Here is a 19125-nt window from a genome sequence, read left to right as displayed (position 1 = left end):
ACTTCCAAGGTGGACCGCACATGCAAATGCACCAAAATACATACTTCACGTATCTCCCTAACATCGTCTTTAGTTTCCAATCTCTTTCAAAATGTGGATTTCATCAGATGTTGAACATCAACATCCAATCAGTTGCTTCCAATATCTCACAATATGAAATGGTTTGTATCATATATCAATTTGATGAATCGGAATACTTTTTGCATTGTATTATAGACTGTGTTTGATCTTTATACGTATTCTAAATAGTTCTTTATTAGATGACTTGTTACTCCTTACACGTGCTCCAATGCTCCTCTTCAAGCTCGTTGATTAAAAAAATCTCTATTAACTTAGTATCCACTTGGGATTATATGTATCAAGGTAATTTTTATGATGAATATTTATAGTCGAATCTCCTAGTGAGTGGCGTCCACTTCGGAGCATTCATGTATGAATATTATTTTAATGCCTACATCTTAGGTAGTAGTTGTTTGTGAAACAAATAGTTGTGGAGTGAGCCCCAATTTGGCTTTTATGAATTCCACGTTCCTTGATAGATCGAATAAGAGGAGTGGCTAATGAATTCTTTAGTCTTTCCTTAGATGAAAAACAAAAGTATGCTCTGCAAGCTGGAGATCCTCAAGGGTATGGTAATATGTTTGTGGTTGATGAAAATCAAAAGTTGGAGTGGGGCGACCTGTTGGCCTTTGTAGTTATGCCTAGAAAACTTGTCAACTTAGCTCTGTGGCCAACAACGCCGTCAGATTACAGATTCTTTATTACTCTTCTATAGCCATTTGAGTTTGGAAACATTATTTGCATTCTATTATTACTCAATGTTTTCTTTTCTTGAAATGCGATTGTAGAGATACATTGGAGAAGTACACGACTCATGTGGAAGGGGTGGCTAAAATTATCTTGACCCTATTTGCTGAAAATTTGCAATTAAAAAGTGATTATTTTAAACATAAGTTTGGAGACGGGCCAATGATGACTATGAGAATGAATTTGTATCCACCTTGTCCTAGGCCTGATCTAGTGTTAGGATTAAGTCCTCATTCAGATGGAGGTGCTATAACTCTTTTACTTCAATTCAAACCTCTTTATTCATTATTACTGAAGAAAACATCTGCCCGCTATATGAATCATAAGATCAGTTGTCCTCTCCATCTCAATTTATACTTGGTCTTTATTGCCTACAAGATATGTCTGATTAGTTTCCTTTTGTGATTATCTTCTAAAAATGGCTTCTTCTGCAAACAATGCTACTGAATCATCTTGTAAACCAAACTGGGATAAGTTTGTTCCTATGGAGAGGGTTCAAGAGATTGCACGAAGGAAACCCCATTATATTCCTCAGAGATATATTAGATTAGATGATGAGAGACCATCTTCAACACCACTTCCTTCTCTCATTACAGTTACTATAATCGATATGGGAAAACTACTTTTGCCCTCTGATAATCATGAAAGACAAAAGGAGATGGGTGTTCTTTCTAAGGCCTGTATAGAGTGGGGTTTCTTTCAGGTACCACGAAATTCTTTCAGAGAATATAACTAGATCTCACATAGATTTTTGATATTAGGGTTTGTAGTTGTGCTGATGATGCAGTGATCCTCAGGTTGCTGATAATTTATTTCTAGAGTTAAACTAGAATAGATTTGAACAGACTTAGGTTTTTAGATTTTTTAAATTGCAAAAATCAATTTATTTTAAACTAACGCACAATGGTAACTTGTGAGTTTCTTATCAGAGGGGTCTTAGATTTGAATCTTCTCAAATTTTAAAAAATAATTAAAAATAATGTCAACAAATATTAGTGATAATAAATCAAGGCTTTGACCCTACAAAACTTCCATTGTCCTCTACCTTTTTTTTTGTTTGTCCCATTTTTTAATAAAACCTCTTGCTTACTTTGTTGTATTAAAAATAGTGGATCATTGATAGATAAACAATTACAAAATGCTTGTAGATAAATTCTGAATCAAACTATGTAGAATATAAGTACTTATCTGTACTATGACTTGCAACAAACTTTTATCAGTCTTCCTTTCTTCAGCAATGGGAAAGACTCCTGATCATTGTATAACAAAATGAAGTTGATAACAATAAATAATGTTAATACTTATGCAAGTACTGAGATGCCTTTAATCGATTTTAAAATCTGATGTAGTTCACTGATTTGCTTAAGCCTTCTTTCACACAGAATGGCAAGATCATGGCTCTGATACCATTGTAATGAACCCTTTTTGGGGTCATTCGTTTATGTGCAACTTTTTCTTTAATTTGTATCCTTCTGCCATATTTTCTTCGATAATATTCAGAAAATAGGGACAATTAAGTCACAAAATCCAATTGCAAAGACTTGTTTCCAAAAATCCTTTGGAAATACGCAATGGGGGTGCTCTTCCTGATTTCTTTCCTTAATTACATGCAACTAATTTGCGAGGAGGCCAACGCTTAATAGAGTGATCCAATAAGGATGTATATGAAAAAAAAGAAGTAATTTATTATGACGTGAGAATGAGGTCGATCTCCATTATGTATCTTGCAAGATTGAAGAGTTGCATGGTTTTGAATGTTTAAGAGACATATCTCTTCCTAATCGTATCTCTTTATGATACCAATAAGACTATAATAAAAAATTGCTTTTCATAATTAATGATTAAGCACTACTCTTTCCAATTGTTGTTAACATAATCATCCTTAACCAACCCTTAGTTGATCCTTCTTATACAATGCTAATATGTTTCCCCTAATTTGGTGTTTCTAATATAATAGTTAGCATGTATATTAATATGAGCTCAGTTATTGATTTATTTATTAAACTAAAATATAGATTAAATTATAATCATGTAGGTTTCATTATTGATTTTGAATAATTATTATTTATTTATTTATCATCTTATTCATCATGTTAATTATGTTATACTCATATCATATTGCCATAATTTTGATTACAAGATAATATGCAATTTATAATTGTTAATAATATTTTATTATAATCATCTTTATTATGATATTCTTTCTTGATATTATAATATTATCATAATATATTTAATAATATTATTATAATACTATAATAATATTATGATATTATTATTATGTTTTCTTGTTAATTATTCCTTCTTGGCTACTATCATATTATATGATTATTATCAACATAATTATTGTAATATTATTTTCTCTTTTTTTAAAATTTTATTATTTCTTTGACTCATTATATTATTAAATTCTATTAAAAAATAGGGGACATGACAGGTTTTAAGGTCTTGTCGTAATAATAGCCACGAGTATCCAACCACTCCTAACATTTCCCTTGATATGGTCACTCAAAAGATGCCTAATTACATGGCAACCCTTCTATCGAAAGATAGTAATTTTGAGGCCCAAAGCCAAGAAAATAGTAATGAATTAATATAAGATCTTATCAATACCTTCACTAATGAGATTGTGGACAAAGAGGAAAATTATTATACAAAAGAAACTGAAGGTTGAAAAACTTCTAAAGCTTGAGGGAGTAAACTACTCTAAAGACAGTTTAATCAAGGACTTAACTGACATTAGTATCAAGAAAGTATTAGAGGGATACATCAGATGGATGGGAACTTGGGAACTCTAGATTGTGCCCAGGTCAATAAAAAGAGAGGGACAAAATCCTAATAATAATTAAGAATTAAAGATGGAGAAGTTGAAGGACAAACTAAAGTTATTAAGAATGTCTTTTATGCAAGGAAGGGGGAAGTCCTTCCAAAGAAATTGTGAAGCTCCTCACATGGAATGTTAGGGGTTTAAATTCCCCTAACAAAAAGTGCTCAATTAAGTGTGTTATAAGCTCCCTTAATCCTAAACTATTCCTAATATAGGAGACTACATTATGCTCATCTAAATAGGACATTTTAAAAGAAAACTTGGAATAAGAAATATTTTTGGCATCCTTGTAGATGGGCATTTGGTGAGTTGGCCATCACTGGGGACCCTAGAATTCTCTCCCTTATTTTCTCAAAAGGTTGAAAGAAATTGGACTAGTTGCTTAACAAGAAGCATTAAAACTAATCGATTTTTCTTACTAATTAATGTCTATGGACCTATCCAAACTAATGAAAAAAGATCTAGATGGCAGAAAATTGAAATTTTCTTCAGGTCCTGTTCAGACCTCTAGGTATAATTGGTGGAGATTTTAATGCAATCTTAAATAATAATGATGAATATGCAGGTGCACATAAGATATTTCAAGCTTCTATAGATTTCAATAATTGGGTGGACAAATCAACACTTTTGGAGATTTCTACGATTGATAATGCCTTTAGCTAGAATAATAGGAGCAAGGGCTTTAGCTTCATTGCCAAAAGATTGGATAGTTTCTTCATCCATGGTAACTTTAGTTCATTTAATTTAACTCTTCAAGCAAAAACAACTCCTCTTTTTTTGTTTCAAACCACTTCTTGGTCTTGCTAAATTTGGTATTAAATGAGCCCCCTAGACGACTTCCCTTCAAATTTGAAAAATTGTGGTTTAAGGATGACTCCTTAATTCAAAAAATAGAGGAATGGTGGCATGAAACCAATGTCTCTAGTTCTAAAATATTCCAAGTTGTGCAGAAACTTAAAACCATTAAACTAAACCTCATCCTGTAGAACAGAGATAACTTTGGCAATATATTTGAACCCTAAAATCAGTTGGAAAAACAACTAAAAGATGAAAACGAGGAAGTATTCAGGTATGGGATGAATGAAAAATTATATCTAAAAGAGAAAGAGCTACTGACTAAATATGAAGACATCTTGGCTAAGGAAAAACTTTTATAGAATAAAAAATCTAAGGAGACATGGTTGAAAGACAGTGATAGAAACACTAAATTCTTCCACAATAGCACCAAGCAAAGAAGACTAGTAAACATAATTATTAAGATTTGCAGTAAGGAGGGTAAACTTCTAGAAGATTCAACTTTCATTGCTTTTGAGGTAATGAATATTTTTTCAAATATTCTTAATAATCAAGAAGGATCTAGACTATCAGCCCAAGAAGAATTCCTAGTTAACATACCAAAGTAAATCAATTGGGAACAAAACCGATCCTTGATGACAAAGTTTTCAAAAGATGAATTAGAATCTAGTTTATTTCAAATGAATCTAGATAAATCTTGTAGGTTGGAGAGGTTCTTATTTACTTTTTTCAGAAATAGTGGTATTTTATGGGCACCCAGACCTTAGAAACGGTAAGGAATTTTGGTAACCTCCTTGGAGAGATTAATAACACCTTCCTAGTGTTGATTCCTATAAATAAAAATCAAGATAATTTTAATGACTTTAGACTTATAGCTTTATGCAATACACCTTACAAGCTACTTACCAAAACATTAGCAAATACACTCTAGAAGCTTCTTCATGTGATCATCAGTAAGGAACAAATGAGTTTTGTTCCAGGACGATCAAGCTATGATAGTTCTATTATTGCCCAAGAGGCTATTCATTCCCTTCAAAAGAATGAAAATCCTAGAATATTGATCATGTTGGATATTAGTAAAACTTATGACAAAGTTGACTAAAGGTTTCTTTGTAAATGCCTAAAAGTCTTTTGCTTCTCAAAACCTTGGATTAATTTAATCTTTGATTGTATCTCTACTCCAAAGATGTATGTTGTGTTCAATGGAACTCTGGAGGGTTTTTTCTCTACCTCTAGAGGTTAAAGGCAAGGGGATCCTATATCGCCCCTCCTATTTATAATTATGGTTAAACTTTTTGGGTAGATCTATTTCTCATCTTAGGAACTCAAGATCTTCAAATGGGTTAAGCGTAACTAGTAACTTGGAACTCTCTACCCACCAACAATTTGTGGACAATACTATGTTATATGGGAAGGGGGATGTTTTGGAAGCTAGAGTCTTCAGAAGTCTACTTGATTCATATTATGAAGCTTCAAGACAAGACATTAACCAAAAATATATGAGATTTTCTTCTTTAATACTAAACAAAGTGAGGAAAAAGAAATTTGCAAAATTATGAACTTCAAGAAAGGGACCCTACCTTGCAAATATCTTGGTCAACCCTTGGATTCAAGGGTAAGATCATCTAGTCATTGCGATGACTTGTTGGATAGAACTTGTTCTAAAATTTGTTCATGGAAAGGTAAATGACTTTCATTAGCTTGGAAAATTTCTACTCACCTTGTTAAATCCCCACACCACACTATGCTTGAGCCCGCAAATCTTAATGAGAATTCTTGTTGGTTCACAGACTAAATAAGTTTAGATATGCAGACCACATTTCCTATGCATTTGGAAAATCTTCAATTCATAAGTTTTGGTGATGCCCTCATTGCCCAAAGTTCACTCTTTCTTTTTAGGAATAGCTCTTCTATGAAGGAGCGCGGGCACGCGATGGGTTTATAAGTTCATGAAGATAATAGTTTGTGCAGGCCATGAATGTTGATGTAGCAATCGTAACTTGGTGTTATAAGTGGAGTATGTTCCTTGTGGATGCATAGAAGGCATGGTGATCTTACCCATCCTCACATATTCGAGGCATACACACCGACTATCTCGGGCCACCCTTAAATATCATCTTAAGGGAAGAATTAAGGTGGAAAAAAAAGAAGTCAACTTTGACTACTTAATACTTTTAGCTTAGTGTGTGATGTTTAAGCCATTCCATTGTCTCAAGCTCAATTGCCAACAGTTCGTGAGGCAAAAATTGCAGTATGTCACAAGTGTTTGAAGGAATGCTTCAAGTGAAAACCATAGTGGATAGGATTGTACATCGGATGATAGTTGGGAACAAATACTATGTGGAGCTCCCAACCCTTTGAGGGAAAGTCACTGAGGCCCATAGAAATGGATTTCCATCAAATATAGCATTATTGAGACATAGGCAGAGATACCATCAAGCCTTCCACATGATGATTTAAGATAGATATATGGAACTCGAGAAATGGCCACATATTGTTCAACTAAAAACATGTTCATCCATGGTAATGTAATAAATAAATCCAAAAAGAGATAGACACATGGCCACCTATTAGAGAACATGCATATGCATCCTTCTAAAATGGTATACATCTTCATCATTAGGAAAACCATGGTGTTATGAAACATTAGCCCAATAAGGTGATAAAGGAGATATCTTGTGGAATTGAAAACATTAATATAAAAGAGCTAGAGGAGTTATTCCAAGAAATGGTTGTGAGAATCGACACACAAGAGAGAAGTATTATTTATTGTAATACTTTTGCCATAGCAAGGGGTTCTTCTTTTCACTCTTGATGGTCTCGAGGCTACAGAAGGGGAGAACATATATTCATGGTGTGTTGATTGTAATAGAGGAAGATATAAGGAATACTTCCGTTTTCTACAACTTGATTGTATGGGCAGGGACATAGTGATATTTTGATTGTTTTACCACTTTTTTTTGGAAATAAAGGGGAATATTTGTATGTTGGATCTTAAGGTTTGAATATTTATTATTCTAATTGAAACTAATTGTATGATTGTTTCTTTCTTATTCTTGAGTACAGTCCTCTGATATTATGTCAAGTTTAAGTTAATTTATAAGTCAGCCGACTGATAAATTCACATTCGTAGAACAAATCATGTTATTCTTTTAATTTCATCTGTAGTGTGAAATTTTCTGTAGATAGTTTTATGGCTATTTTCTTGTTTTTCTATCATCTACTAGTTTGTGATCTCAATGATCGCATTCGTCCCATAGTGATGAGTGAATGTTAGTACGCCTCCGTGTCTTCTGGTTAAAGACATACTAAGTTCTTTCATTCATTGTAAATTTGAAGAAGGGAGTTGGGCCTTCATAACAAAACTCAGAGAGCACTTGCACATACAACTGCAAGTGACTCAGTTGTTGGTCATGATTGTCTTCTCATTTGGGCATTCAAGAGTCATTTGTGAAGGTGTTTTTGAGAGGACAAATCCATTTACTAACAAATCAAATACTGCTAAATTGTGATGTAATATCCCCCTATAATGATATATATATATATATGGAATAAATAATTGATTTGGACTGAATAATAAATTATTAAAGAATAAAATGATTATTAGATATCTCGATTATCAATTTATTATTACCAAGTTGATTGAATTAATACGACAAACAAATTAATCAGTATTCGATTATTAAATAAACAATTATAAATCGATATTGTTAGAAGTGAATAATATCAATGTCCATTAATTAAATAATTAAAATGCCAAATGCCATCACATATAAGAAGGGAACCACCTAAAAGGAGAATGGCGGAGGAAACAGTGAAAGAAGCTACCATTGAAGGAAAGGAAATTATTATAACGGTTACCACCGGGACCCCTCAGCCGTCACCATCTATTACATCAATATGGATATGAATTTACAGCGAAGGAAGTTGTACAGGCTGCGGCATTGACAATATTCAAACCAATAACGAGAAGAACCATCAAATGGAAATGACAAACCAATAACGAGAAAAGAATGCAGGCAACAAGGTTTATGACTATGTGACGTGGCAGCCACGTACACCGAATACACAGAAAATTCTAGTTATAACAAGGAGGCACCAAACGAAGCAATTACAATCCATTCAACAGCAGTTTGAGTAAAACTCAAGTAGACCACATAACCACATCTGTGGCATTATTCACCAGCGACTGGCAAGAATAATAGGTGCAAATCCTATATATAATGTGACATTAAATAGTATAGTCAACAATGGAAAATTGTAGAATGAATTTAATATCTTTGATCCAAGAATATCTTGGTGGAGGGCATTCAAAGTGAATGTCATAAAATGATCCAATTTAAATTGGTGGGAGGACATTTAGAATGAATGTTATACAATGATCCAATTTAAAATTGGTGGAGGGCATTCATTGCCAATGTCATAAAATGATCCAAGTGTAAACTTGGTGGAGGACATTCATTGCCAATGTCATAAAATGATCCAAGTGTAAACTTGGTGGAGGGCATTCATTATGAATGTCATAACATGACCCAAGATAATCTTGGTGGAGAACATTTGTTGCAAATGTTATTTAGTTCTTAAGGATATAAGCTATTTAATAAGATTTATTGTCATTGTATCAATGTTTTATAATTATTATGTATTCTAATGTAACCCTAATGGTGGGGACATTCCAGTGGTATTAGAGCATGATCTTACCATCCTGTAGGGTGAAGAAAATTATAAAAAGAATAAACTAATAAAAATAATTGTAAAAGAAGCCTAGAAATATGATTAAACAAATGATGAATCTAAGTTCATACAAGTGATTTATTGTCAAGACAGGAGAAACAGAGAAAATCCACTCGAGATAGGTAGATTCCAAGATAAGTATGGATACAGGTTCCAATCCCTAAGGAAAGAATCCAAGATGGGCGAGGACATTGTTTCAAATACCTTGAGGAAAGAGTCCAAGATGGGTAAGAACATGATGCCAAAATCCCTGTGGAAAGAATCCAAGATGGGTAAAAACATGTGGCCTCATAAGGACACATCTTACGTTCACCAATATGATTAGCATATACTCAATCAAAGTTGATCCACTTGTAGTATTCAATCTAACTCAAGCTTGGAGAAGGAACTGAGAAGGGTAACAAGTATTCAAGATTCATTGATATTTAACAAACAGTTCATCAGCAAGGATCCTGACCCTAGGGGCTCTAACATCTGGAATGACCTCCTGAGGACGAAGAGCTTAGCCTTTGACAAAGTGAGATGAAAACTGGGTAATGGTGAAGATATTTATTTCTAACATGATGATTGGCTTAGATCTGGTCCTCTTTGGGACATAGAGCCTTTTAACAGATGGGTTAATGCTTGTATAGAAAGAATTGGGAGCAGGGTGAGTAGGGTGAGTGACTGCAGGATCCATAATGAGTGGATTGATCTTGCTAAGCTATTCGAGGAGCTCAAGCCACTGATGGACATGATTAGGCATATTCTTTTATCAAACAAAAAGGATTCCATTATTTTGGGGGAGACTGCCAATGGAATTTATATTGTGCCTTCTGGCTATGAGACTTTACATAACTTTGGACCAACCCCTATGTGGGCCAAAGCTTGGTACCTGAGGCTCATCCCAAAAAATAATATTTTCTTTTGGATTATGCTCCAAAATTGTATTCTCACAATGGAAAACCTCACCAAGAGAGGAAATATGATGCCCAATAGATGCATTGTATGCAAAAATCACTGTGAGAGTGTTGAGCATATTTTTATCCACTGTCCTTTCATCAGCACTATTTGGTCTCTTTTCCTATCTTTTTTCAACATGGCTTGGTGCTTCCCTTCCAACATTTTGGATCTCTTTGAACAATGACACCTTAGGATGTTAGGGAGTGACACCATGACTTTGTGGAATTAGACTTTACCCATGTGTGCTGGGGGTTTGGAAAGAGCTAAACAACACAATTTTCAGGGATAATGAAACCAAGGCAGACATTGTTTACCACAAATGTCTTCATTCCTTGATGAAAAACTACACCAATATCAAAGGTCTTATCCCCTCTCTCAATACAAAGGACAAGGATAATAACAAGAGGGATGATTGCAGATGGACGCTTCCACCTGAGGGATGTCATAAGGCTAATTTTGATGGGGTGGCCAAAGGCAACTCGGGAAAGGTTGGGGTGGGAGGCATTATCAGAAATGCTTTTGGTAAAGGAATTACTATAGTTGTTGCTCTCCTTAGGATACAAGCTAATCATTACGTAGAGGCTATGATAGCTCACCATACTATTAAATTGGCAAAAGAAATGGGAGTGAAATATCTATGGCTAGAAGGAGATTTGAAAAATATTATTGAGTGCCTAAATGAGAAGAATAAGCCAGCATGGACGACTAAGAATATCATTGATGAATGTATTCAACATCTCAAGACCTTCGAAAAAACCTATGTGGTACATGAGTATTGGGAAGCCAACCAACAACTTGGCTAACTGGGTAGTCAAGTACAATGAAGTGGCTAAGTGGACGGATGGTTATAATTTCTTGTCAGAAATTAATGAGTTGATTGAAAGGGAAAGGATCCCAGGTAGATTGGGTATAATAAAAAATCCATTATGATTGCTAATGAGTTACGAGGAATGGTTAGAAATATAATGTGTAATTTTCTAATGATTATAAGTGATGTATGGGGAATGTGCAGAAATGTGATGTGGAAGTACGATAGCATTCATACTTCTCACATCAACCATATCTATCAACTTATTTCTAGGATCAACTTCAGGCAGATAATTCATAAGGTAGAAAAAAGGTCCAAGAAAACGAGGAGCGCTAAATTTTTTTCAGGACTTGAAGGGATTCGATATTGGTTATAGAGCTTGCATAGAGAAAGATATCATGGTAGGGGAAAGACATAGGAGGGAACCAAAGGACGAAGCCCAAAAATGGTGAAGACGGTCCAAGGTGTGGAACATCTTAAAAAAAGGGGAAATGAAAAATTTCGTTGATCGACTCCATGGTTGGAAAATATTGGGGCAAGCGGTGGTGGAATTCACAAAGGATCAAAAAGAAAAAAAAGGTGCTAGTGAAGAGAGGAATCCATTATCTTCCAAGCTCCATCAAGTCACTGTGGAGGTTCGTGTTGCGAGTTATCATCAAATATATCACCCTCAACACCATATTTGATCACCTCTACACCTACCACTTCATGTTACTCAACCACTTCAAGTATGGGGCAAAGATTTCTATCCCCTTCTACATCTACTCTTCTATGAATGAGAACATTAATGATTATCAGGAGAAGCATACTAGGAATCTGGTGCTCCGTGAGGGGTTGCTACTATTAATCTATGAATTCTTTAAAGCTAGGACAATGGGAAAACAAATTAAGATTAAGAATGAGGGAAAGAAGGGCAAAGGGGACTTTGAAGAGTCAGAAGAGGACTATTTTCCTTCAGATACAAAAGACAACCTTGATATACATACTGACTCAAAGAGGGATGATAAAACCATCAAATTGGAAAGGAAGGAGAAATATGTTTTCCCCAAACCCAAGTAGGGCCTTGACGACTCCTCAGATAAGGACTATAATGAGAGGGTTGAAGGCATGGATACGAGGGAAGATAGTGCAGAAGGTGAGGAGGATCTTAGAGAAGGGGAGGGTTTGGAGAGGAAGAGAGGCAAGAGAGTCATCACCATCAAAATGCCGACAAACAAAGAGGATTGTGTCTAGACATCCAAGGGCCAAAAAAGAAAACTCTCTAAGGCTAAGGAGGATAAATAGGGGGTGGAGAATGAGGGGATGGAAGGGGATCTTAATAAAAGTGAGAGGGAGGAACAGGAGCAGGGCTATGAGGAATTCATGACCAACAAATATCGATGCTCGATCATGGGAAAGGATAGGAATGTGGTATGGCTAAATTTCAACACATCTTCTGCTAAAATGGGGATTAATAAAGAGTTGATCAAAACTCTAGTCAAAGAGAGTGAAAAGGGAAAAATCCAAACGGAAGAATTGATTGACACAAACCTAGTTATTTTTAGCAACACCACTAAGGAATACCTGAAAATGGATGTCCTCAATAATGCCAAAAACAATGCGGTGGAAAACTTCTACACCACCAAATGCATTTTTCATGAAATCCAAGAGCTTAAATATAGGGTGAGCAACCTGGAAAGGGAGAACTATAGCTTGAAGAATAGGATATCAGAGGAAGAAGAGAGCATGGACAATAGAGTGGAGGAGGTCACGAACAGGGTTTAAACAATGGAGAGCTCTATGCAGATTATAGTGAAACAAAGCTATAATATTCTCAAAGAAGCCAATGAGAATATTAAGCTACTCATTAACAAAATGAAGGAGCAAAGAATTAGCAAAGAGTAGGACCCTACCCCCCACGGTGTAAAGGACAGGGCCCTTGATGATAGCTTGAAGAAGCATACTAGATCCAACTTGAGGAAGAAGGACACCCTAGAACCAGATAGGAACTCTCAAAAATGAAGGAGGCAATGAGTAGATTGTCAGAGTTGGAAATCAATGCAGCAGAAATGGTGAGAGATATCTCTTGAGTGCTCTAGCTTTTTTTGGCTAGCCCTGATTTTTTGTCTTGACTCCCTGACTTATTACTTATTTTATACTTTAGTGTACTTTAAGCGTTCTTTTTTGACAGATTTGTGTATTGTATGGGTTTCAGGGCCTTGTTAAAACTTATTTTCCTTGATTAAAAACAAATCAAATGAAAATATTAATTGCTTGAGGACAAGCAATTTCAGGAGGGTAGGATTGTAATATCCCGCTAATAATGAAATGTAACATTGTACCATATTTATAACGAATCAAAATACTAATTAATTTGTTTGTCATATTAATTCAATCAACTTATAAACTTGGTAATAATAAATTGATAATCTTACCTTGCATCTCCTAGATATCTTCATATAAAGATAACATGACCTTGTTCCTGACATGTATCTTCTTGATCCAATCATAAATCTTTCCAATTCTTCTCCTATATAAAAACCCAACGAAATTTTATAACGTTGCCCCTTTATTGTCCGCAATGCCTCTAAATCATTAGCCCAAGTGGACACTTCATTTATTAACCCAAAATCTTGGTTGATCATAGTTATTAGCTTCTCTGCATTCTTCTATATGTATGCAATAAATGCATATTTGCTTCTATGATTTCTACTCCTTGCTCTTCAAAACTGAGATGTCATCTCTTAAACACATCCAAAAATAAATCATCTGGTGTGGGGGAAGAGCTCATTTCTTGAGGATAGCTACTAGAGAAATCTAAGGATGAGCCAAGTCAATGGGACTCACTACCTCTATTATGAATTCTCACAAAACATCATTTTGTTTACTCAAACTCTGGATTTCCTCTTGACCTTGATATAAATGGTGAAATGCCCATCGGAGACCCATGGTTGTCAAAATTTTGGTTGTCTTTGGTAGCCTTCCCTAATATGGCATCTTGCATTTGCTAATCTTGAGGGGTGATGGTTTCTAGATTTGCATGAGGAGGAATGGCTATATGTGCCACCAAATCCTACTGCTTATTTTTCATGATAAAATCCAATTGCTTTGGATCATCTCTAATGGGCATTGTTGGCTTCATAGCCTCTATCAAAATTTCCATGCCCTCCTCGGTAGTCTTTACATACCTCTTCTGTCGAGTTTCTACTTCATGTTTTAGCCATGCTGGAGTTGTACCCTTCAGAGATATATACTGACTAGACGGCAAAGTTTTTGTAGATGCTAATCCTTTTCCTTTGTCTATACTATCTGAGGTCTTCTCTACTCTCAATTGTTTCATCACTGGGGTGGTCATTATGGTTCTAAGTGGGGAGGGGAGTGGGTGTGCTTTAGGGGAAGCTTGTTCCTCTATTGCAACCACTTGCCCTTCTTCAGGAGCTTCCTTTGTGTGATGCACTATGTTACATACAAATTTACTAGGCTGAAATAAATTATTAAATACTAAAGCAATGCAAGAAGCATACATAATCATATTACCAAAATAAGCATTCATAACACCTTACAATCCATTTCATGCGAAAAATAATTGAAAAAGTAAACTAACTAGTTGTTTTATACAACTTAAACCAAATCATCTCCATTCTTTTCATGAATTAATTACGAGAAAGAAAGAAATATATTCAATGACAAAGAATTGAAAAGAAAACATGCAATCTTGGCTAAGGTATCTGTTGATGTTTTACAAGCCTCAAATTTTAGGAAAGATTAGAAGCATTAGCTTAGGCTTAACCTCCCAACCACAGACATTTTTAATCCCCACACAATCTTTTGACAATTGGGCACTATTAGTCCAACCACCTGAGCAATACTGGTGTTTAGAATTTTCGCCCAGTTAATAGACGGACATGCCTAATTAACTGGTGCCACCGACATCATGTGATCTATAGAAGGAAAACATGTCTTTAACGACCTTGGCCAAGGATGTAGACGGGTCTTATGATACTCGATCACCATGGCTCAACTTGACAACAGAGTATATGAATTGGACAACATGAGCTTACTTGTACATTCTTGGTATTTAATTATATATTTTATCATGTTTAATAGTTTTGATTTATGTTCTTCCTTTTGTATGGATTTCCTCTACCTCTTCACACTCTTTCATTGGTCCTTCCAACTAGGGTGAATCCTTGGTGATTGACTATGGTGCTAGAAGCATAGAATTCCTCCATTAGTAGTAGATTGTTGACACTCAACTGAAAACATGAGATAAAACAACTCTGACAATAAGCCATTCTGATGAATCAAAAATCATAAAGTAAGATGTTTCATAAATGTACATAGAACTATTCTTTATGAGAGTCATGCTTTGCATTCTGACTCATTTCATATGCTAAACAGTTGGTATTTAATCACGAAGAAAGAACCAAAAGGGTTGGCAGTCATGAGCCGAGTACTTATACTTCACTTGTACCATTGAAACATAAAAAGATTGAGGAACAAAGGCGGGTTTGAGGAACAAAGGTAGGTTTATATTTATCAAGATAATTATTGGCATCAATTTTTGAATTAGAAGAATGGAAGTAAACATAACATAATCGTTGACTGGTGAGACTGGAGAAGTCTCGACCAAGCAGCTCAAGCCATCTGAATTGTAGAGAAAAATGCTAGAAGTTTGGTATATAAAATCCTGTGAGATAGATGAGGCTCAATATTTTGATGTAAGGCAGGCTAAGAGGGAAGAAAAGGTTAAATATCATTCTCAACAATGTGAGAAGTTTTAAAATATAATTTGTGGCCCAAAGCGGCAATTTTAAAGAACAACATCCTCGATTTTTCTTGAATTCATCGAAAAAGGAAGAGGCACCAAATGTACTCAACGTCTCTCATAGAGATTTATAATTTCAAAACAAATATCAATGGGCTCATTTGAAGAGTTATTAAAAGAAGGAAATCCATAATTATATATATATATATATATATATATATATATATATATATATATATATATATACATATATATACATGTATATATATATACATATATATACATGTATATACATATACATATATATACATGTATATACATATACATGTATATATATGTATATATATACATGTATATATATGTATATATATACATGTATATACATGTATATGTATATACATGTATATACATGTATATGTATATACATGTATATATATGTATATGTATATACATGTATATATATGTATATATATATATATACATGTATATATATATGTATATATATATATATATATATATATATATATATATATATATATATATATATATATATGTATATACATATATATATATATATGTATATACATATATATATATATATATATATATGTATATATATATATATATATGGGTAAGTACACCAAGATGATGTACAAAAAGGGGTATAAATGGACACCTTTTTTCTAAATCAGGTAAACCTGAACTTGGACGAGACATTTGAGGGTCATCCTCTAAAAATGACAAGATGTATAAAAAATGTAAATTGTAGTACTCTAAATCTACTTTCTAAACTACTAGAGTTTTTACGAAATGGATGAGATTAGGTGGGTCAAACCCTGCGCACACGAAAAATGGTTCTTGATTTTTTTAGAAAACATAACATAGTTGTTTTCATGTGCAGCACAAAAGACCAAGTTATATTTAGTATCTTGCATATCCCTTTGGTATGATGATAGTTAAGAGTCATATCTAGAAGTTGTGTATTTTTTTGTAATTTTATGATGAGTATTTTTTAAATTATGAATTATTGAATTGACTAAATTCTGAAATTTTGGTACCTGTTCGTGTGTTGAGCATAACTTGCATCAAATTAATAAAAAATAAAATTTTTTATTTTTTTAAAAGTGTATAGAATCAAGTGTAGAACAGGTAATATATAATTTATTTTGAATTTGGTTAAGAATATAAAAATTTATTAAAAAATGGTAGACATATGTCTGTGAGGAATGTCAAGGCATTGGTAGAAATAATTAAACTTTACAATGTTAATGTTGTCCAAAAAATAATAATTATATGATTAGAAAGCTAAGAAGATGTGTAAGATTATGGTGGTGATTTTAAAGACACCCACTTCACCATTAGAAAACCTGATGAACGCAAAGATGAGAATTCATCTTAGAAGATGAAAAATGTCTAAAAGAAAACAAATGGAGGGAAAATAGTCTCCCAAGCCTTTGGGTCATTTTCCTAGGTTAACACCAAGCCATAACCTAATCAATTTTTTTGGATTCAAAAAACCCAATTGGGTTATGAAAATAAAAAATGCATTCAAAACCCAATCGGGTTCTACAAAACCTATCAAGTTTTGTGTTACTACTTCACAAAGTTAGATTGAAGGGGGGGGGGGGGGGGGGGAGAGAGAGAGAGAGAGAGAGAGAGAGAGATCTATCAGGTTATGTATTCTAATAAAAAAGTGCCTATCATATCCTTGTCTCCGTCCCATCATCTCTCTACAACACTCCCTCTCTCTCATTTTCTCTCTTTATCCTATCCCCATCTCTCTTTCTCCTATCCCCTTCTCTCTCTCACTCTTTATTTCGTATCCCCTAATCTCTCTCTCCTATCCCCCCTCCCTCTTTATCATATCCCCTTCTCTCCCTCCCTCTCTCTCTCTCTCTCCTTCCCTCCCTCCCTACCCCCACCCCCCCCCCCCTCTCTCTCTCTCTATATATATATATATATTTCCCCCAAACCTCACTCTCCCCCTCCCTCTTCGTATCTCTCTCTCTATCTCTCTCCCTCCCTCCCACCCTCTCTCTCTCACATCCCCTTCACTCTCTCACTCTTTCTATCATATCCTCTAATCCTTTTATCCATCCCATCCTCTCTCTGATCCCCTTCTCTCTCTCACTCTTTCTATCATATCCTCTAATTCTTCTATCCATCCCATCCCCTCTCTCTCTCTCTCTCATCCCCTTCTCTCTCTCACTCTTTCTATCATATCCTCTAATTCTTCTATTCATCTCATCCTCTATTTCTATCTCTCTCTCACACACACATTCATATCCCCCCTCTCTCTCACTCTCTCTATCCTATCCTCCCTCTCTCTCTCTCCATCCCATCCTCTCTCTCTCTCATTCTCTTTGAACTATCCTCCCCTCTCTTTTTGCTATCCCCTTCTCTCCCTCTCTCTCATTCTCTTTATCCCTCTCTCTTTCTATCATATTCCCTAATCTCTCTCTCTCTCTCTCTCTCTCTCACACACACACACACACACACACACATCCCCTCTCTCTTTCTCCTATTCTCTAACCTCTCTCTCCCCCCCTCTCACTCTCATATCCCCTCTCTCTTTCTCCTATACCCTAACCCTTCTCTCTCTCATTCCCTTCTCTCTCATTCCCTTCTCTCTCTCTCTCTTTCTATCATATTTTCTAATTCTTCTATCCATCCCATCCTCATTCTCTCTTTGTCATATCCCCCTCTCTCTCCTTCCCATCCTCTCTCTCTCTCTCTCTCTCATTCTCTTTGTCATATGCCCCCTCTCTTTCTACTATCCCCTTCTCTCCCTCTCTCTCATTCTCTCCATCTCTCTCACTCTTTCTATCATATCCCCTAATCTCTCTCTCTCTCTCTCTCTCTCTCTCTCTCTCTCTCTCTCTCTCTCTCTCTCTCTCTCTCTCTATTATCCCCTTCTCTCCCTCTCTCTCATTCTCTCCATCTTTCTCACTCTTTCTATCATATCCCCTAATCTCTCTCTCTCTCTCTCTCTCTCTCTCTCTCTCTCATATCCCCTCTCTCTTTCTCCTATCCCCTAACCTCTCTCTCTCTCTATCCCTCCTATCCCATAATCTCTCTCTCTCTCTCTCTCTCTCTCTCTCACACACACACACACACACACACACACACACACACACACACACACACACACACACACACACACACACACACACACACACACACACACACACACACACACACCCATTCACTCTCTATCTCTCTTATTCACTCTCCCTCTTCGCATCCCCTTCTATCTCTTTATCTACATTTGTAGAGTAGTAAACTAGAACCAGATCGAGTTTTGTATAACCCGATCAAGTTATTGAAAACTATAAATAATGCAACATGTCAATGGTTATTATGTTGTTTCAATGTGGTTTGGACTATATTCTACTCTTATTCACCTATATTTGTATACCAAGTACACAAGTTTAAGTTTTTTTGTGCTTGGAAATGCTAAATTTG

At 35.0% G+C, this 19125-nt stretch overlaps 2 protein-coding genes across 2 annotated transcripts in view; both read left to right on the top strand.

The window, feature by feature from the left end:
• Positions 1 to 1212, top strand: part of LOC149539672 (protein LATERAL BRANCHING OXIDOREDUCTASE 1-like) — a 208672-nt gene extending 207460 nt beyond the window's left edge. The window contains exons 3-4 of the mRNA XM_089802607.1: positions 519 to 744; positions 840 to 1212. Of these exons, the coding sequence (XP_089658733.1) occupies positions 519 to 744; positions 840 to 1212 (599 nt within the window). The remainder of the gene's footprint in view (positions 1 to 518; positions 745 to 839) is intronic.
• A 13-nt stretch (positions 1213 to 1225) lies between these two features.
• LOC149539670 (protein LATERAL BRANCHING OXIDOREDUCTASE 1-like) overlaps positions 1226 to 19125 on the top strand; it is a 258828-nt gene continuing 240928 nt past the window's right edge. The window contains exon 1 of the mRNA XM_089802606.1: positions 1226 to 1510. Within this exon, the coding sequence (XP_089658732.1) occupies positions 1226 to 1510 (285 nt within the window). The remainder of the gene's footprint in view (positions 1511 to 19125) is intronic.

The sequence above is a fragment of the Cupressus sempervirens genome, chromosome 9, assembly GCF_028749045.1.
Source record: "Cupressus sempervirens isolate cs-2001-9-10 chromosome 9, ASM2874904v1, whole genome shotgun sequence".
Classification (NCBI taxonomy): domain Eukaryota; kingdom Viridiplantae; phylum Streptophyta; class Pinopsida; order Cupressales; family Cupressaceae; genus Cupressus; species Cupressus sempervirens.
This window is presented reverse-complemented; position numbering and strand designations above follow the sequence as displayed.